Source organism: Martes martes (genome assembly GCF_963455335.1).
Source record: "Martes martes genome assembly, chromosome: 4".
NCBI lineage: Eukaryota > Metazoa > Chordata > Mammalia > Carnivora > Mustelidae > Martes > Martes martes.
Genome location: NC_137891.1, coordinates 151,371,908 through 151,394,575, shown reverse-complemented (window position 1 = coordinate 151,394,575; position 22,668 = coordinate 151,371,908). Strand labels below are relative to the sequence as shown.

Genomic DNA, 22,668 nt, shown 5'->3' with positions numbered 1-22,668 from the left:
CTCTTTCCCTCTCTCTCTCTCTCAAATAAATACAACACTCTTAAAAAAAAAAAAAAAGAGGTAACTTTGGGGCTTGTATCTATGACTTGATTCTGGAATATGACTGATAATGTGGCATTACAACAATTCTAGGCCTAGGCCTTTAGAGGTATCCTGAGTTTCTGCTTGCCCTCTTACATATGTCATCATCACAGATGTGAACCCAGATAATCACTGGGTTATCTGTAGTCCCTGGAGGATCACAGAATGAATATGCATAGAACATATCTGAGCTCAGACCTGCTCGGGAGATAAGTCCATTAAGACCTCTAACATGAAGTACAGCCACCTACACAAACAGCCTAGATCAGTCAACTCACAGCAAATGCCTGAATGAAAGTAAATAACTGTTGTTTTAAGCCACTGATTTTAGGGTGGTTTGTTGTTCAACAATAGTATCAATCTGAAATGAAATGTTATTTAGGATTTACATTTTAAAAAATACTCTTAGCAGGGTACTTGGCTGGCTCAATCAGAAGAGCTTACAACTCTTGATCTCGGGGTCATGAATTCAAGCCCCATGCTCATGCTAGAGATTACTTAAATAAACTTTAAAAAATAAAAAATACTGCAGCAGTACTATACAATTATAAAAAGGAATGTGCAACTGTTCTATATATTACAATGAAGAGACTTCCAGAATATACCCTTGAGTGAAAAAAAAATAAAGCTGTAGAAAAGTTGGTATACTGTACTATCATTTAAGACTGATAAGAATATAAAAATATAAACATACCCGGGGTCTGGCGGGGTGCCGGAGAGAGAAGGGTCTGTGCTGGTGGCCGGGACTGTAGGCATCTTTGAAGCACTGCCAACATGTCTGATGTTCAAGAAGCCACTAAGCAGCTCTTGGATGTGAACCTTCATGAGAACTGGAGGGCTATACAAGTGATAGAAAGTGGTCCCAGAAGTGAGTCTGAGCACCTCCAAGTCACTATTGGAGCCACTGTACCTACTGGTTTTGAGCAAATAGCTGCAGATGAAGTGAGAGAGAAATTGGGGTCATCATGCAAAATCAGCAAAGACCAGGGCAAGATATATTTTGACATTTCAGTGGAAAGTCTGGCTCAGGTTCATTGTCTGAGATCAGTTGATAACTTATTTGTGGTTGTTAAGGAGTTTAAAGATTACCAGTTCAAAGAAACAAAGGAAGAAGTTCTCAAGGATTTTGAAGAACTGGCTGGGAAGCTTCCATGGTCAGACCCTTTAAAAGTATGGAAAATTAACACCAGTTTCAAGAAAAAAGAAACAAAGCGCAAAAAGATAAGTGAGAATTCAGGTAGAGAAAAGATTGGTAATGGACAAGGAGACAAAACAGATGAGAAAGAGGATAAAAAAGGATTCACTAATAATACCTTAGATTCCCATATCTTAGACTATTATGAAAATCCAGCCATCAAAGAAGAGATATCAACATTAGTAAGTGATGATTTGGCATCTTCCAAAGACGAGAAGGATGAAAAAGAAGAAACTCATCCTAAAGTGCTGAAGTTTAGAGTCACATGCAACTGGGCAGGAGAGAAACACTGCTTTTCCTCAAATGAGGCCGCAAGAGATTTTGGGGGTGCTATTCAAGATTACTTTAAGTGGAAGGCTGACATGACCAACTTTGATGTGGAGGTTCTTTTGAACATCCATGATAATGAAATTGTTGTGGGCATTGCATTGACAGAAGAGAGTCTCCACCGAAGAAATATCACACATTTTGGACCTACAACTCTTAGATCTACTCTTGCCTATGGGATGCTTAGGCTCTGTGCTCCTCAACCTACTGATATAATAGTTGATCCGATGTGTGGAACGGGAGCAATACCAATAGAGGGGGCTACTGAATGGTCTAACTGTTATCATATTGCTGGTGATAATAATCCATCGGCTGTGAATAGAGCAGCAAATAACATCTCATCTTTATTGACCAAGAGCCAAATTAAAGAAGGCAAAGTGTCCTGGAGCTTTCCCATAGATGCTGTTCAGTGGGATATCTGCAATCTGCCACTGAGAACTGGCTCTGTGGACATTATTGTGACAGACATGCCATCTGGAAAAAGGATGGGCTCCAAAAAGAGAAACTGGAACCTTTATCCAGCTTGCCTACAGGAGATGAGCCGTGTCTGTAAACCAGGGACAGGCCGAGCTGCACTACTTACTCAGGACAAGAAATGCTTTACCAAGGCATTATCTGGAATGGGATGTGTTTGGCGGAAGGTACATACTGTCTGGGTGAACATAGGGGGTCTTCACGCAGCAGTTTATCTTCTGAAACGTACACCTCAAGCTTTTGTTCATCCTTCAGAACAAGATGGGGAAAGAACTCCTTGGTGATACAAAGAATGAAGATGGTTAATGGTATTTGTGCCTCCCAACACTGGGAATGTCAGCATGAAGAACTTGGTTTGAAAGAAAAATAGTGTTAATAAAATTGCAGTTTGCAATTTAAACTGGAAAAAAATATATATATAAACATACTCACTTTTACTTTTTTCAGTGGGAAAATAAAGGACTTTTCTTAATGTTAAAACAAGGAGAAAAGGGAAAAGAAATTAGAATTCTTTGAATATACTTTGATGCATAGATTTCACTTTGTAACCACGTAAATACTTTTTTAACAACAAAAGATGTTTAAAGGATTGTCAAAGATAGAGTTACAGTGACTAGTAACAGTGACTCTGGGCATGGAGCCTGCTTAAGATTCTCCTTCTCCCTTTGCTCTTCCCCCCAACACACAGAAAAAACAAAAACAAAAATGGAACATTTAATTAAGCCCTTGGTATTGCTTAGTTGTGCTCAGAGGTTCCTACCAATCTCACTGGAGCCAACGTTTCAAATCTCCTAGTGGATTTCATTTTAGAGTCTACTGTCCCAACACATAGACTGTCCGGCTTATATTATAAATGGTTCTAATAATAGTTTATATTTCACTTTTCCCTATTTGAGCAAAGAAGAATAGCCAGTTTCCAAATACCAACTGATACTAATACACCCACCAACCAACTAAAAAATTACACGATCATTAGCATCCTTGAAGCCTTCAGTGCTACTTCCTAATCACTTTCCTTTTTCCACTAAGTTAACTATTATCCTGAATTTTACCTTTATTACTCTCTTGTTTTTCTTAAGAAAAATCTCTTCCCATGAATGAGTAAAACAACCATGAAGCTTATATATGAACTAATAATATTTAGAAAATACAAGACTTATTATTCACTTATTCATTATATTTATTAAGCACCGCTTCTATTCCAGGCTTAAGAAGCTCATAGTTTGGTTAGAGAAACTTAACAGGAGTGAGGGGAGGAAGGAAGAGGTAGAGAAGAAGAGAGGAAGTGGGAAGAAGAGATAAAGACAGGGAAAGAGCAGTCATGCTAGGAAACTAAAAATAATCCATTTTTATTAAAACATAAATTTATGTCAGAATAAAATTTTAATTAAGAATTGTAGAAAATGAAAGAGAAGATTAATAGATGAGGTGTCTCCACATTATAAGAAAAATCAGATATATCCAAGGGATACTCAAAAGCACAACACAGAGCAGACTATTACTGTCAGTGCTGCAATGGTATGGACAATTTGATTTCAAGAAGGTCACCAACTTCAGAAAGGAGAGAGAAGGACTTGGGGTGTCTGGGGGGCTCAATGGGTTAAAGCCTCTGCCTTCGGCTCAGGTCATGATCCCAGGGCCCCGGGATCAAGCTCCTAGTCACCTCGCATGGGGGGGGGGGGTCTCTGCTCAGCGGGAAGCCTGCTTCCTCCTCTCTCTCAGCCTGCCTCCCCGCCTACTTGTGATCTCTGTCAAATAAATAAAATCTTTTAAAAAAGAGAAAGAGAGAAGGACTTGAGCAGCAACATGACAAGTCTCTACGACAGAGAGCACAGGAGGCAGTACAGTAGACTGAAGTGCTATACCTCCTGCATCAGGTTCACCTGGGATGGCTATTAAAAACACTGGTTTTAGGGGCGCCTGGGTGGCTCAGTGGGTTAAGCCTCTGCCTTCAGCTCAGAACACGATCTCAGGGTCCTGGGATCGAGCCCTGTGTCAGGCCCTTTGCTCAGCAGGGAGCCTGCTTCTCCCTCTCTTATCACATAGTATCATAATTGCTAGTTTATGTGCCTCTACCCCTCACTAGACTGTAAATGCCAAAAATGCACTGACCATCATGGTCAGTGCTATAACCCCTGTGCATAGAAGATTGCCTGGCACAATGTAAATCAGTCAATTAATAGTTGTTGAAAGGATAAATGGACGGATGAATTTCATAGAAATACATTTCTTACGCACTCACTGTTCAAGTGTTTTAGACACATTAATTCATAACCCTCTCAACATCCTCACAAAATTAAGTATTACTAAGGAAACTTAAGCTCAAAGAGATCAAACAGCATTATCCAGTTGCTCAGATACTCAGCAGCAAAATCAGAATTTGAATCTAGAACCAGAATATCAAAGTGCTCAATCTTCCTACTACAACCCTGCAAAGTTCATCAAGATCTTAACAGAAAAAAGGAAGAGCATCCTTACCACACTCTTAGGAAGGCCTGGGTTGTTCCCAAGTTTCATCAACAAGAATGAACTATCAGGGGCGCCTGGGTGGCTCAGTGGTTAAAGCCTCTGCCTTGGCTCAGGTCATGATCTCAGGGTTGTAGGATCCGGCCCAATATCGAGCCCCATATCGAGCCCCATATCGGGCTCTCTGCTCAGCAGGGAGCCTTCTTTCCCCACTTCCTCTGTCTGCCTCTCTGCCTGCTTGTGATCTCTGTCTGTCAAATAAATAAATAAAATCTTAAAAAAAAAAAAAAAGAATGAACTATCAGCAGCAAAAGTATCAATCAAACGAACCACAATAATACAACTTAAGTTTCTAACAATTGGGTACACCGAATATAGGAAAAGAAAAATCAGGAAGAAAGAATCTGTCCATTACTGACCAAAAAAGTTACCAAAAAGATATCTTAAAGATACTAAAAGGGGCGCCTGGGTGGCTCAGTGGGTTAAAGCCTCTGCCTTCAGCTCAGGTCATGATCTCAGGGTCTTGGGATCGAGCCCCGCATGGGCTCTCTGCTCTGCAGGCAGCCTGCTTCCCCCTCTCTCTCTGCCTGCCCTCTGCCTACTTGTGATCTGTGTCTGTCAAATAAATAAATAAAATCTTAAAAAAAAAAAGATACTGAAAGACAGTATTCACGGAACTAATTCCATAAATATCTCAACACTAGAAATAAAGTGAGCATAATTCCCTAGACTTAGCACAGCCTGGGTAAGCCATCCTCCAAACCAATCCAAGTACTTTGCTCTGCTCTGCTTCCTTACTTACCAATCCATATTCTGATGACCAAACTGGTTTCTCAGGTATCCTAATACCAGGAAGAGGATGTCCGAATAATGATTACTAGTACTGTGGACAATGTAAAACTATCTATCCTGTTATAAATTAATATTCCAGTTAACAAATCTGCCTCCTGTGAAGCTGTTGCTCTGCATCAATTCCTCAGACCATTATCACTGATGGGTAACAGATAAAGGACAAATAATATTTAAGTCTGCAGAGCAAAGAACCAAACCACGGAACTGGGATAAACTGCCCAAGCTCTCATTATTTGAGTCACATTTCACAAAAATATCCGAGCCTGAAATTTACAACTATGATTCAATTTTATCAGAATTTTAAAGTTAGATCTTTTTCTCCATTCACTTTCAAGTATACCAAACAGGGAATTTTGTTCATGATACCACACACATATAAATAAGTATACAAAATTATATAGGCCAATAAAAAATAATTTTTTTTTACATAAGCAAAATTTCCCCCAAATAAGCAAATAATAATAAGCAGAGTAAATTATTGCTGTTCTCTAATTGTCCACTATCAATTTTTCACACTTAGTCCCCTCGCAAACTGCTTTTCCAAAACTACTAAAATCTGGACTTCAAAACAAAAAGTCTGAGAGATTTACTTAGCATTTAATCAAATTCCATTTAGAGAAAAAGCCAAAAGGTAACTTGGATTTTAAGCCTTTAAGGCTTAAATTCCCTCACATATGAAGCCCTTTAAAAACACAACTCTTCCTTTTCTGTTCTTTTATGATTCTCCATCTATAATAATCATTTTGCATTTAATTATACCCTGCCTTATACTATTATGTGCCTCATTGTGCTATTTATGAAAATTGGGGGGGGGCCCTCAAACATTAATGCCAATTTTCTGCCAAATAACATTTAGTAAATTCTAGGCTTTTACAGGTTAGAAACCTAAAAACATTAGTAAAAAATAAAAGAGCAGTTTGGGCAGTTTTACAAGACAAAAATTACACTTCAGTATCAGCCCAGGTACAAGACCTCAGAAAACACAACAAGCTCTAAGATAAAATAAAATGGCAAGACACAGACTAAAAGAAGATATTCATAATACATATATCAGATGATCCTTTAAAGTTTTCAGCTGAGTGAAGGAAGTCAGATTAAGACCACTTGCTATACGATTTCATTTATATGAGGTCCAATAACAAGCAAGCTAATCTATAGTGATAGAAATCAGACCTGTGGTTTTCCAGGAAGCATGGGGACTGATCAGAAGACACCTTGAGGGGCGCCTGGATGGCTCAGTGGGTGAAGCCTCTGCCTTCGGCTCAGGTCATGATCCCAGGGTCCTGGGATCGCGCCCCAGTTCGGGCTCTCTGCTCGGCGGGGGGGGGGGGGGGGGGGGGGGGGGGGCCTGCTTCCCCCCCTCTCTCTGCCTGCTTCTCTGCCTACTTGTGATCTGTCAAATAAATAAAATCTTAAAAAAAAAAAAAGAAGACACCTTGAGGGGGGCACCTGGGTAGCTCAGTCAGTTAAGCATCCAACTCTTGATTTAGGCTCAGGTCATGATCTCAGGGTCCTGAGATCAAGCCCCATATCGGGCTCCGTGCTCAGCGGGAAGTCTGCTTGGGATTCTCTCTCTCCCTCTGCCTCAAAATACATAAATAAATCTTTTTTTTTTTTTTAAGATTTTATTTATTTGACACAGAGAAGAGAGATAGTGAGAGAGAGAGAGAGAGAGAGAGCGAGCACGCAAGCACAGGCAGGGAGAGTGGCAGGCAGAGGGAGAGGGAGAAGGGAGCCTGATGCAGGGACTCTATTCCAAGACGCTGGGATCATGACCTAAGCCAAAGGCAAACATTTAACTGACTGTGCCACTCAGGTACCCCAATAAATAATCTTAAAAAAAAAAAAAAAAGATGATACCTTGAAGGAGACTTTCTAGAGCAATAAAAATGTACTCTATTTTTATTGGGGTAATGGAATACTACTCAACAATTTTTTAAACTACATATATATGAAAATATGGATGAATCACAAAAGAATTATGTTGAGGGAAATAAATCCACTAAAAGGCAAAGCTAATTTACAGTGACAGAAATCAGAACAATGAATCCCTATGAGGCATGGGAACTGACTGGAGTAAACACAAGGGAATCTTTCTAGAACAATCAGAATATTCTCCATCTTTGTTAGGGTGATGGTTAAAGGGGTATATACAGCTATAAAAACATCAAATTGCTTAAGAAAAGTGCATGCCACTGAATGTGAATTTCACATAAATTTAACATTTTTAAGTTATAAGCATCAAAAGAAATGGACTTTTACTTATTAAAATAGCAGAGTAATAAAATTATGAGGTAAGAGAGACTTGATTTCCCTAATGATTTTCCTACTTTGCCAGAATGTTTTTATACACCCAACACAGTTTACCACTGCATCTAATTCCCCAATAAAAGATATATAGTGGGGGCACCTGGGTGGCTCAGTGGGTTAAAGCCACTGCCTTCGGCTCAGGTCATGATCCTAGCGTCCTGGGATCGAGCCCCGCATCAGGCTCTCTGCTCAGCAGGGAGCCTGCTTCCTCCCTTCTCTCTCTGCCTGCCTCTCTGCCTACTTGTGATCTGTATGTCAAATAAATAAATAAAATCTTTTTAAAAAATAAATTAATTAAATAAATAAATAAAAGATATATAGTGAAAAGGCAAAATAAAGGAAGATTCACATAAACAAAAGCTGAGAAAACTTCTCACCAGAGATCTTTCCTGCATACAAGAAATAGTAAAAAGTTTTTCATGCTGAAGGGAAGTGATATCATATGGAATCTCTGATGTACACAGAGTGCCAAAAATGGTAAATATGTGGGTAAATACAAGACACTTCTTGTTCTTAGATTCTGAAAAGACAATTAACTCTTTAAAGCAAAAATAATGGCAATAAATTATGAGGTTTATAACATGTAGAAATAAAATACAAAACAAAGACTGGAAAGGAATAAATAGACATATTATACCCTTATAAAGTTCTTACACTATTATACATGAAATGGTATATAATTCAAGACACACTGTGGTAAAGTAAGCCACTTATATTTTAATGTCTAGAACAAGAGAAAAAAAAACCAAAAGGTATAGGAGGTATGGCCAAGAAATCTCAGATTTATCCAAGCTGAAATTACATTTCTGAAAATTTCTTTCCTGAGTGGTTTCAGGTCAGGGATGGCCATAATTTAAAAAAAAAAAAAATTGTACAAGTTTAGAAGGCAGCTGAGAAGCAGAAGGCATTACCACCCTCAAAAAGTCTAGATATGGCACAAGGTGCTACTGTAGCTCATACAGACTGTCACTGATCTACTGACTCACTTCACTGACATGAAGCAGGAGATAGGTCCACAATTTCTCCAGATCTGGAATAATTTTCCTCACAAATATAGATGCAAAAGTCCAGGAATATGTATATGTATGTGTACGTATATAATATATACATGTTTATTATACATATGTATGTATCTATGTGTGTGTGTGTGTATGCGTGTATATATACATTAAAAAGGATAACACATCATGACCAATGACCAAGTGGGGTTACTTCCAGCAATGCAAATGTGATTTAACATGAAGAAATGAGTGTCACTGACCATAATAAAAAATAATGAAAAGAATCTATATGGCTCAGTTGGAAAAGCATATGGCTCTTGATCACAGAGTCATGAGTTCAAGCCCTACACTGGTTGCAGAGATTACTAAAAATAAGTAAATGAACTTTTAAAAAAGTATCTGACAATATTTAACATTCATAATTTAAAAAATTTTAGCAAACTAGGAACAAAAGAAAATCCCTCAACTTGATGAAAGAAATCTATAAAAAACCTACAATAACATTATACTTCATGGTGAAAGACCAAATACTTTCTTCCTAAGATTAGGAACAAGGTAAGGATGTTTGCTGTTACTACTTCTTTCAACACTATATGAGAGATCATAGCCAATGTGATAAAGCAAGAAAAAGAAAGAAAAAGCTCTGTACTTGCTGAGAAAGTAAAGACATCTTTTATCACAGCTAAATGACTGTACATAGAACATCCTCTTCATTCTTTAAAAAGAAAAACCTCTTACAGTGATAAATTAATAAGGTCACAAAATACAAAATAAACAGATGAAAAAGTCTACCACATTCTCAAAAAAATTAAACATAAAATTGCCATTTGATCCAGCAATTCCACTTTTGGGTATTCCACCCAAAAGAACTGAAACAGGAACCTGAGTAGATATTTGTACATTCATGTTCACAGCTGCACGTTCACAATAGCCAAAGGGTGGAAACAACCCAAAGGCACACTGACAGATGAATGGACAGACAAAATGTGGTATCTGCAAACAAAAGATTATTCAGTCTTAAGAAGGCAGGAAATTCTGACACAACTGTAACATGGATAAACCTTGAGGTCATTATGATAAGTAATATAAGCTAGACACAAAAGGACAAATATTATTATGATTCCACTTATGTGAAGTACCTAGAACAGTCAAATCTGTTAGAGATAGAAAGTAGAATGGTGGCTTCCAGGGACTAGAAGAGGTATATGAAGAGTTAATGTTTAATTGGTACAGAATTTTAATTCAAGAAAATGGAAAAATTTGGGGCACCTGGGTGAGTTAAGCATCTGGCTTCAGCTAACGGTTCTGGGATCGAGCCCCATGTCGGGCTCCCTGCTCAGTAGGGAATCTGAGTCTCTCTCTCCCTCTGCCCCTCCCACCCACCCTCCCAGCTTGTGCTGTCTCTCTCAAATAAATAAAATATTTTTAAAAATGAAAAAATTCTAGAGATAGATGGTGGTGATGGTGTACAACATGAATGTACTTAATGCCACTGAATTCTACACTTACAAATGGTTAAAAAAAATCATGTATATTTAACCACAATTTTTTTTTAAAAGCCTACTGTATGGCTTCTTGCATGTAATGTTTAAAACCAGGCAAAACTAATATATATGTTAGATTCAAAGTACTGGGGTTATCCTAGAGCATGAGGGGATAATGACTAGAAGAAGGCTTCTGAAGTTGTACTTATATTCGTTTTCTTAACCTGAGCATTGGTTTCATGGGTGTATTCATTTTGTGCAAGTTCATAAATCTTTTATGACTTGTATTCTTTACTATGTGAATATTATACCACATTTCGTTTTTTTTGTTGGCTTCAATTAATGACAGTAAGTTGTGATTTTGCTGAGATGAGGATCTAGATCACACTCACAGCTAGACTGGTTTCGGGAGCAAGTCACTTGTCTAGTTAAGTGAGCCCTGCTAAGAGTACATCATCACATTACAGTGCACATTTATTGCATGCTATTTGTCTTTGGCACATACAATACAATTCTTCTGAAATGGTAAAAACATTGTTTCTATTCCAAAAATAGTCTCAAAAGGAAAGTCAACTCCTATTAATGACAGAAGTAAACAAAATGAAGAGATCTAACAAAGTAATCTGAAAGTCTGTAAGTATATAGAGAAAAGAATGTCAAGGCTATATACAGACATGTGTTAAAAAGATTTTTCTACATGTCAAAGCATTCCCAAGGCCCTGTTGCTTATAGTCTCAGTTGCATTAATTACTTAGAATAAAAATATTATGCATTTTAAAAAAAAGTGGTCAGGTGTTCTGAATGTAAAAGCTGTGAAGGCAAAAAAAATTAGGTTTTTATTTTCACTTTGATCAAAACAAGGAAGGTTTAACATCATTAGGAAACAATACTCCCAATAATCTCTTATATATCTAAAACTAATATGTTCTCAAACCAAAACACAAAAAGTTATTTCATTATTCATATAATTTATATGCAGCAAAGGAGAAAGTGTGTGCTCAAAAGTGCTATTAAAGTCTGACCTGAATTAACATATATAAACTTTATCCTGGACATTAAAAAATTATAGTGGAGCATGAATTCTGCATGTCTTATGAGTGTATGTGAAATAAAAAAATTATTGAGTTGATAAAGCTATATGGATTAATATCTCTCTAAAAAGAGAAAAAATTCTGGTAAATTTTACACATTATAGTACATCTTTTAACAACAAAAACTAGAGAACAGATTTCATTGTAAGAGCTTACATTCTCCTTTATAACCACAAGAGGGAGCAAACATTTAACACATCTTTATAGGAATTTCATTACATACTAATTTTTACACAAGACTTTGAGGGGACAATAATCAGGGGGGAAAAAAACACACACACTACCAAAAGTATCTGAGAGTTTACCATGTGCTAAGCAGTGTCTGGAAATACTATGGGCAAAATATATAGCTCCTGTTCCCAGGCAACACAGTACTTCACACAACAAAAGCACTTCTACAGTTCTGTAAAAATTCTTTAATAAACACAAACAAATCATACTTGGCTTTTTTTATAGCATTCCTATAAACTGTAAAGTGTAAGTATTCAATCTGACTGGAAACCATAAATATGATGGAAAAGATATCAATAATTTATAATCTACAACTCTAAGAGGCAAATAACATGCATTATGCTGTTTGTTATATAAAGACTTCACAGTAGACTCAACAATGCCAATATGTCTTTCTGAATGGACTCCAATAATCTAAGATATTTCGCCTTTTTTCATTTACCTTAATCAAAATGTAAGTAAATTAACAATGACTTAGGGAAATTTGGGGCTGCAGTTAACAAAGTGTTTCAGAAGAGGGGCATCTTTAAAATGTACTGATATGGCCACCGGACTGGCTCAGTGGGTAACTCTTGATCTCAGGATTGTAGGCTCTAGCTCCATGTTGGGTGCAGAGATTTTTTAAAAATAAAAGACACTGATTAACAATAAAAACATAATGCTAACACTTAAAATTTTCAATCACAGCCTATTAATAGCATTTGAATAAAGCTATTTTTATATGACTTAGAGAAGAATGGATTTCAAAAGGGCATAATGAACAGACAGGTGACCTCAGGAGAGCTCTTCTGATTAGTGTATCTTTACAGAAGTAAATCTTTATAGAAGCAAACCAAAGGATATAGTCCTTCACAGGAAGGTATACTGGCAGTAAACAATGTGTAGTAAAAACAAACCAAAAAAACAGGTCTTTCTTAAAGCCGAACTGGCTTCACATCCAAGCTTTGCCAACTATTAGCACTGTGACTTTAGAAAAAATAATAAACATCTTGCAAGGCTATTACAAGGATTGATAATAATGTAGGTAAGTGCCTAACATAAGAGCTCATATATTAACTGCAATTTATAGGTGAGAAAACAAAAGAAGGCCATATATTTTACCCAGGATTAGAAAGCAGAAAAACAGTAAGCCAGAATTTCTTTATCTCTACTTAATAATCCTTATCTTAAAGTCTACCTGGTCTGATATTAATTAATCACACCAGCTTTGTTATGATCAGTGACTACATGGTATAGTTTTTCTCATCCTTATATTTCCAACCTAACTGGGTCTTTATATTTCAAATGCCCCTCTTGTAAACAATATAGATCAGTTTTTACTTTTTTATCCAATTTGACAGTCTCTCTACTTTTTTTTTTCTTTTGCCTTTCCTTAAATAATTTTAATTACAAATGAGGGGTAGGAGGGGTGAAGGAAGCAGGTAAAGAAAGTACAGGCTGGGGCGCCTGGGTGGCTCAGTGAGTTGGGCCTCTGCCTTCGGCTCGGGTCATGGTCTCAGGGTCCTGGGATCGGGCCCCGCATCAGACTCTCTGCTCAGCGGGGAGCCTGCTTCCCCCTCTCTCTGCCTGCCTCTCTGCCTACTTGTGATCTCTGTCTGTCAAATAAATAAATAAAATCTTCAAAAAAAGAAAGTACAGGCTGGCTGCTAGAAAGTGGTGGCTGAGTCCAAGTCACACTCTTGGAAATATCAGTGGGTGAGGTGGGGGTGAGTTCAGGGACCTTTGCTGAAGCAGTCTCTACCTTTTGATTACTGTTTAGTCTATTTACATTTAATATAATTATTAATATGACTGAGTTTATCTACCATCTGCTTATTTATAATCTGTCCCAATTGCTTTTGTTCCATTCCTCTTCCTTATCTACATACTTTAAGGCTGAGCCTATTTTTTTAATATTCTATTTTTATCTTCTCTATTGGCTGTTTCACTACAGTTCTTCTATTTATTAGTGGTTGTTCTACAAATTATAATATGCATCCACAATTTATCAGTGTACCTTGAGTTACTATTATTATTGTTGAGTTAATATTATTTTTATTAATATTATTACTATATCCCATGTAATGTAAGAATCTTGTAAGAAAGTCCATTTATGTATTTTCAGCTACTGTTGTCATGGAGTTTACTCCTACATAAAATACAAAACTGCATAGCGTATTGTTATTTTTGTGCTAATCAACTATTCTTTAAGAAATTATGAAAAGATGGGCACCTGAGTGGTGCAGTCAGGTGAGTGTCCAACTCTTGATTTCGGCTCTGGTCATAATCTTGGGGTTGTGAGATCAAGCCTGGAGTGGGGCTGTGCACTCAGCACAGAGTCTGCTTGAGATTCTTTCTCCTTCTCCCTCGGCCCCTCCCCCATGCTCTCTCTCTCTATATATAGGTTAAATAAATAAATCTTAAAAGAAAAAAAAAAAGAGGGACGCCTGGGTGGCTCATTCAGTTAAGCATCTTCCCTTGACTCAGGTCATGATCCCAGGGTGCAGGGATCAAGCCCAACATGGGGCTCCTGCTCAGCAGAGAGCCTGCTTCTCCCTCTCCCACTCCCCCTGATTGTGTTCCCTCTCTCAGTGTATTTCTCTCTGTCAAATAAATAATTAGAATCTTTAAAAAAAAAAAAAAACTATGGAAAGAGAAGCATAACTGTTCATATTTATCCACACATATACTCTTTTCAGTGATCTTCACTTCTTCCACAGATCCCACATTCCCATCTGGTACCACCTCTCTTCAACCTAAAGAAATTCCATTAGCATTTCTGATAATGTACAGCTCTGTTGGAAACAAACTCTCTCACGTTTTATTTTATGAAAATGTCTTCACTTTCACTTTAGAAAGATAATTTTGCTACATTTAAATTCTAGGGGTGCCTGGGTGGCTCAGTGGGTTAAAGCCTCTGCCTTTGGCTCAGGTCATGATCCTAGGGTCCTGGGATCAAGCCCCCCCATCGGGCTCTCTGCTCAGTGGGGAGACTGCTTCCTCCTCTCTCTGCCTACTTCTCTGCCTACTTGTGATCTCTGTCTGCCAAATAAATAAATAAAATCTTTTTAAATAAATAAATAAATAAAATTCTAGTTTGATAATTTTTTTGCTTTTAGCACTTAAGGATATCATTCCATTGTTTCTTTTTTATTTTTTTTTTAGATTTTTTTAGATTTTATTTATTTGACAGAGAGAGAGAGGAACACAGCAGGGGAGTGGGAGAGGGAGAAGCAGGCTCCCTGCTGAGCAGGAAGCCTACTGAGGGGCTCGATACCAGGACTTGGGATCATGACCCACTGAGCCACTCAGGTGCCCTATCCCACTGTTTCTGATAAGAAGTTAATTACCATTCTTGTCACTGTTCTCTCCATAGAATGTATTTAAAATTTTTCTTTTTATGTCTGGTTTTCAGCAATGTGACTACCATGTGCCTATGTATGACTTTTTTAGTATTAATAATACTTGGTATCCACAGAGCTTCTTGAATCTGTAAAGTTATATCTTATAACAACTACCTACAAAGGTACTGAAAAATTTTGCCAATAATATCCACATAACCAAGAGGACATCTTTGGGGACTTTTTTTTTCTTAATAGAAGGAATGCTAGGAGCACTTCAAAAGAGGGAAAAAAATAGAAAAATTAAAATTAACGCTATTACTTTGTCATCAATTCATGCCACATTTTAAAACAAATCTTAAAGAAATGTTGCCCTATAAATCCTTAGAACAGAAAGTGTGATCATCATAATAAATAACACCAAGAATTTTTTTAATAATTTGACTTACAGATCAGGAATATAACATATATCCCCTAAATCTGGATTTCAATAAGGCAACTGACAAATTTTTTCTCATTTATTCTTAAAGATAACATATAGAAATAAAGATGAATGCTACTAGTCATATAGTATCTTTGCAGCATGAATGCTGCAAACATTCATAATGCAAACATTCTAACTAACAATACAGAGATGAATTGACACAATTCCAAATTTCAGGACACTCAGAGTGTTAACAGACTGATGCTCATTTACATATGCAAATGACACAAAGCTAAAACAGCTAGCATTCTGATGACAAAATCAGGATCCAAAAAAACCAATCCTATCCTTTTCATCTTCATCTTATTTAAACAGGCTCAAAACTAACTACTTCAGCTCAATTTACTATTCAGTGAGAACACACTAGGTGCCAGAAAGTGTGCTAGGCATTAGGAATACTAAAATGAATAAGATCTAGTTTCTAGCTGTAAGGAACTCACAAATTAGTAAGAAAGACAAGTAAACAAATATTTACATACAAAGTAATGTGACAGCTGCAACAACAGATGCATGTATAAGAATGAGAAATATAGAGGGAGCAAGTAACTGTCAAAAAAGCCTTCACAAGAAATAATGCCTATGCAGAACTCTAAGGGATAAATAGAAGACTGGGAGGTAGACAATGGGAGACCTGGCAAAGGCAAAGAGACAGAAATAAATTCAAGAAAATTACAAGCATCAGAGTATCACTACAGAACAAGGTAATGGGAAAAGCATAGCCTACAAAAGGCCAAATCACAAAGAACTTTGTTAGCACGCCAATGAACTTGACTTTTATATCTTATAGAAGGAAATGAATATATAGTTCAAGAGAAGTTAGGAGTGAGACTGTGCTTTAGGAGTCAATAGCATATATATAATGAAAAAGAAATAGCACATACACATATGCTCTACATAGCATATATAAATATTATATATATATGATAGTTAAAACCGATATATATATATACACACATATATATATGATTATGCAAAGAAAAAGTATGTGATAGGATAGGGTAGAAAGGAAAAAAGAACAAGGAAAAATGCTTAAGGTACATTAACTTTAAGAGAAATACAGGGGGAAAGGAGAGAAATATGAAAACATTCAGAAGAGGACGTAAAATTAATGAAGAGTATTTTTAAGCTGAGAGAAGCTTGGCAAGTTTTTAAACTGGAAATTGGTTAAAAGGGAGCCAGTAGGAAGGAAGGAAGATGCAGAAGCCAAAGAAAATGTACAAAAAAAACCTGACATGGAGCAAATTTCTAGACAGATGATTAAAAGCAGGTAGAGGGATAGAAGAAAGATAAATATAAAGTTCTCCACTTAGCTTGAGAAATACAAATAATTAAATTTAGGATAAGGAAGATATGCCTTAGCTATTCATGCAGCAGTTTAAGTTACTACTCATTAAAAATGTGTTAAAATTGTAAGGTGACTGCATTAATAGTAATATAATGTACAAAATTAGGAAAGAGGCCATTCTGCTCTACTCTAAGCCTCTTTTGGAATATTGTGTTCATTCCCAAGCTTGTCCTTTGAAGTGTGCCATTAATAAGTAAAAACATCCAGAGGAAAGCAAACAAGTGATAAAGAGTAGTGGAAAGCACTAGAAAACTAGGGTTCAGATAGTAGGAGTTAATGGTATAGTTGCCTACATATGACAGGAAAAGAACTTCTCTACAGATCTACAGTAAATAAATAAGCTGAACAGAGGTAAACTTTTATTAGCTATTTTAACTACCTTATGAAGTAGCGATCTCCCAATTACCTAGTATAATGTTTGGCACAAAGCAAGTATTCAATAAATTTTTGTCAAGCGAAAATACGAATCAAGACAGTGTCAGGTAATTCATATTTCTCTGTATTCCTAACATCCTCACATTACAACATATGTGAAGTAATTCAAGTATCTGTTGAACAAATGAATATGTGGTATACCTTCAGTAACATAATTACAGATTTAAAGCACTAAGAGCTAAAGATGTGGTTCATTTATCAAGCACTATCACTTAATGCCACCAAAACTCAAGCTATTCCCATCTCTTTTTACCTTACTTAATCTGACTATAACAGTAACCAGAAGACATATTTCTGAGTTCCAAACCCAGCCTTGCTATGACCACCTGTCATCAGATACTTAACCTCCTGACACGCCTCAACTTATACTTCTTTAAAATGGGAATAGTAATAATGGCTATCCCAAACTAAATGATATTAGATTAGATTGGGCAATGCAGATAAGATATTTATCATACAGGCCAAAGTAATGCTGAGTAAACATTAGTAGTAATTATAATTACATCTCCAAAATCAATCCCATAATAAAGGATTGCCTAGTTTACAGGGTGATAAGAACCCTGAAGGATCTAATATTCTACTCACGTGCAAGTTAACAATTTAGCCCGTTACAATTTCATGAATCTTAGAAGAAGACACAAGACTCCTAGGTTAAGAATGAAGTACTTTATTACTCACAACAACAGCAGTAGCCAGAGTATCAGCATTTTCTTGCATGGGTTCCCAAGTCCCATTAGCCCACATGGTCATACAGAGTGGGCCAGGTGACACATGCAATACAGGACTACACTACAGGAGAGGAACCCTGAATCTCTTTTAATGGACAGTACGCATGCCCACCCTTTGCTTTAGCAAGAAAGTATCTTTATCTTCCAGACTGTAAGAAAACTTGCCCTTTAGTCTGGAATGAGACATTATCTAAGCTGGGTTACAATAAAACACCCTTGAAAAGACAGGCTGGAAAAACCACTGTCCCTATTCACAAGATGTGCTGAAATATGAGACAAAGAGAATTGTCTCTCTCACTTCCAAACCATCTTGGCTGCTGACAAAGTTTCTCATGAGTATACAATTCCAATGGCCACTCTGATTAATCTGACTGACAAGGTAACTGGGACTAAATCCATTCAACTTGTTTCACACAGCATTTAATTAAATCAGCTATCAACAGGCAGTAGGATGAGGCCCACCTTCAGAATCGATTTCAGCCATGTTCCTCAGCGTCCCACCCCCAAATAAGTTGAAGAAATCCCATAAAACATCAGGGTCTACCTCAGAAAGTCTGGCAGCTTTGTCCCTAAAGTTCTGTATTAACCTTTTCAATTGGCCCAAGGCATTAATCCAGGAACAACAGGATGTATTAACATCATGTACATTATATGTACATACATCATTAACATTAACAGGATGTATTATACAGACTCTGCTTCGGCCTACAGGGGCAATTTTAACATCCATAACAATGCTGATCGCTGAGTTGAGGCTAATAAGAATGTTTTCCAGGGCCAAGGTGTGTCACTGATCATGTCAACTAAAAAGTCATGAACAAATTTTGAACCATCTATTCTAATTCAGTAACTTCCCTCATGGAGGTAATTGTCTACAGGATGTACCTAAAAACAAATCGGTTATGACTCCGGGAAGCTTTACCCCAAGAAAACAAGAATAGTCTCACTTTGGAGAGATCTCCACAGTACACCAAAGACTCTAAGATCTACTACTGGTGTTTTGTTAAACACTCAAAGGTGCAAAAGTCCATATTTTTAGGAGGACCTATATCAGCCAGTCAACCAGTCAACCAGTGTCCCAACACGGCCTCCCAGCCACATGGCAGCCTTAGAGTTCCCAAATTCGGTTTGAATTTCAGTTTGAATCTAGTCCTTGTTTTTCAAAGGACTGAATAAAGGCAGTCGGTCCACACTGTCCCAGTTGGCCAGGCCACCAATAATCTGCCCCACGGAATATCTGAGTGAAGGCTATGGAAGACATGTGGATAGACATGAGGAGGTAATGGCAGGTGTTTTGCATGAAAGGTATAGGAGCTGGGGCAAACCTTGCTGTTTCCAATAGATTTCTCAGTAAAATTAAAGGGAATAACAATCAAATGGTGAATAGACCTGAGCAGTCTAATGGGAAGATGGCAGACCCAATAGTCAATTAAATTTAATGTGCCTCTAAGAGTTTGGAAGAGCAGCATCAGGACATTTTTCTTCATAAGGAAAGCTTCGAATGTGGTTCTAAATGTCTCTCCCCTCCCCAAAGCTTCTTCTGGGATCTAAGGTGTTCCTTACTAGATGTCAAGATTGTTGGCTTTCCCTCCACTGCCACAAAATCAGTATGTTCCATTCCAGTAGCTATAATTTCATCTTTTTTTCCAATCTTCTCCTATTCATACTTAGGCCTTTCCCCCAGAAATGTCAGGTGTGAGACAAGCAAGGGAATTTTTATTAAACCTACAGAAACCCAATTATGGTCCCCACTGACCCACATGGGCCACTGTAGGGGAACTCAGCAGGCAGTATACTCAACCAGTGGTCATTATCCTTATGATCTAGACCAGGTCAAACCAACGTGAGAATCCAGGTGGCTGAATGAGAATAAGTTTGAATCCCTAAGCCAACATTTGCAAACCGCCACATAAAAGGTGTACCAAGAGGGGTGCCTGGGTGGCTCAGTTGGTTAGGCATCTGCCTTCAGCTCAGGTCATGATCCCGGGGTCCTGGGACTGTGTCCCACGTGGGGCTCCCTGCTCCATGGGGGTTCTGCCCCTCCCCTGGCTTGTGCTCACTCTCTCTCTCTCTCTCTCAATCTCTCTCAAATAAATAAAATCTTTTTTAAAAAGGAATACCAATAGCCTGGCCCTGTGCTGCAGGTAGGAGAAAAAAGAAGCTTCATGCCCAGAAACAGGATAGAATCTGAATTTTTAAGGGATGCTTGGGGTGGCACAATCAGTTAAGAATCCAGCTCTTGGTTTTCCGCTCAGGGTGTGATCTCAGGGTCCTAAGACTGAGCCCCACATTGGGCTCTGTACTCCAAACAGAGTCTGCTTGGAGTTCTCTCTCCCTCTGCCCCTCTGCTCTCTCCCTCTCTCAAATAAATAAATAAATAAATAAATATTTTTTTTTAATCTGAATTTTCAAAACAGGGCTATATAACCTCCCACCACTTCCACCCCTATTACTGGGTCATGAAGTGACCAAGATGAGATGATCCCTTTCTGGGCATAGCTGCATTCAGTGGCCTAAGTGACTTCCTTAAAAAAAATTTTTTTTCAACGTTCAACATTTATCCAGATGCCTGTGGATGGTAGGGAGCATTGAAGGTCCCTCAAGTATCTTGATTAGCGAGGTCACTTTTGAGTGGCTCCTGAGAGAAAAAGTGCAGCACTGTCAGAATGCAAATGGTCCAGAAAGCCGAAAAACATAAGAAAGGTAAGTTTCATAGGCCAAAATGGTATGGCCAGTCAGCTAATAAGACTAGAAGAGCAACACCATAACCAGAAAAAGTATCAACAGCAGTGAGGCAGCACTGATACTTATGAATGCGAGGTCAAAGATCCAATGTATTAAATTTGTTAAAAGCAAGCAGGGGCTACATCCCATGAAATGTGGCTTCTCTCATTATGTGACAAGCAGGTCAATTTTTGGCAGAAATCACAAGAACAGCAATGCTACCATCTGCATCAGAAATAAAGAGTAGTCCTTAAGTCTACACCCCGTTTATGAAAGCTGATGTGTTATCACATCTAATATGATGGTTGGACCCAGACAACAATGATGGCTCTGGGCAGTGTAGACTCAATCAGAAGCGTGATTTCAGTAGACTTCATTAGAAAACAGGTCCTTATTGTGGGCATCTACATGAGTGATCCAGACAGTCTGATCAGCAGCTATAATTTGTTTCCATAGTTCACAGCTTCAAAGAGACCTGTCTTTAATCTGCCAGTCTATAGTTTCCAAGTGGCAGACCAAAAAGCTAGGGCACTGGCAACAGGCCAAGGGGCAGTAGAAATACAAGTTTCATGAAGGAGAGTATTGGCCAGAGATAGAAGAACAGCCTTGAGTTCTATCCACGGAACAAAATAATCAAATCCACTATCAGTCTGCATAGCTAGCACAGAGGCTGAACAGCCCCTGAAGATAAGCAGACACAATCAGTTTTGGCTTAGCTGAACCAATGGTGAACCAGGCCCAGGTTTAGGGAAACCTCTATGAATTGAGGACCCCACTGAGTCAGTGACTTTGCTTTAGACAGTGAGTAGGGAATAAAGATTCCCCCAAAGGAAGGACTGAGCCATTAAACATTATGAACCCCCACCCACTCACTTCTCAAACAAACCACTGAAAGTTCTAACAACTTCGCTTTGTGCCCACAAAGGTTGCAAATCTGCCTCCTTTCACACTCAAGTGTAGGTGTACACAGGTCTGTAAATGTTGTCTAAAAAAAGCAGAACCTTCTGCGCAGCCAGGACAAATCTTAGTACTATTTTTACATTGGGGTGAGTCTGACTCTGCATCTGACTGACAGACTGATGAAAAAAATTCCATCTACCAGAGAGGATATCTGAGGGTTGTTAAGAGTTAGCAACAGCTAGGGGCACCTGGGTGGCTCAGTGGGTTAAAGCCTCTGCCTTCAGCTCAGGTCATGATCCCAGAGTCCTGGGATCAAGCCCCGCATGGGGCTCTCTGCTCAGCAGGGAGCCTGCTTCCCCCTCTCTCTCTGCCTGCCTCTCTGCCTACCTGTGATCTCCCTCTCTCTCAAATAAATAAATAAAATCTTTAAAAAAAAAAAAAAAAAAGTTAGCAACAGCTAGAGGAATGTTCAGGCTGTCTTTGAACTTGCTTCCTGGTATTCAGTCTGCAACCATTTCCCTAATCCTTCCTCATTAACAGGCAATAAAGTAGAGAACCACTTGACAGTTTGGTCAACGTATTCATTATGAATTCCCATAGACTTCCCTCAAATTCTGTTAACCAGACCATAAGGCCCTCACCCTTCCGCTTCCAAAAACCACATGTCTATCAACACACTATCCTTGTTGCCAAAACCGTTAAAGCAGTGCAAGATCTGATATTTTTTACCCTACTTGTAAGCTAACAAGTTAGCCTGCCAGTTTCATAGATGCTGGCAGAAGACCTAGACTCCTGGATTAGAGACAATGAACTTTATGACTTGATAATATTCATAGTCAGAATATCAGCATTTTCTTATGTAGTTCCCCAGTTCACTTCCCATAGTGAAGCACAAAGTAGGCCAAGTGATACCTACACATGCAATGGACTGCATTAGAAGAGGAACCCAGAACCTAGAAAACCCAAATCTCTCAAACTTCAAAGGGTATGCATGCCTACCCTTGGCTCCAAAGGGAGACACTACCTCTATCTTCCAAGGCAGCTCACTATACAAATGTCCTTGAAAAGAGAGCAGAAATAAAAGCAATGTCTCTGATCACAAGACATACAGAAACCATGGAGAATTGTATCAATGGATCCCAATAGGGTCACTGTAAAATTTAGCTGCTAAGAGCCTAGCACAGTACCTGGCACATACAAAGCAATCAAAAGCTAGATGC

The 22,668-nt window shown here is 38.1% G+C and overlaps 2 protein-coding genes across 3 annotated transcripts in view; one reads left to right on the top strand and one right to left on the bottom strand.

Annotated features, from left to right (window-relative positions):
* The window catches only part of FAF1 (Fas associated factor 1), a 464,195-nt gene that overhangs the window by 428,623 nt on the left and 12,904 nt on the right, over window positions 1-22,668 (bottom strand). The gene's annotated exons all lie outside the window — the stretch shown is intronic.
* Window positions 856-2,361, top strand: LOC308341859 (tRNA (guanine(6)-N(2))-methyltransferase THUMP3-like; the record flags this gene model as incomplete). The annotated part of the gene is made up of 1 exon (XM_080801905.1): window positions 856-2,361. One exon carries the CDS (start codon window positions 856-858, stop codon window positions 2,359-2,361), a length of 1,506 nt encoding a protein of 501 aa, XP_080658031.1.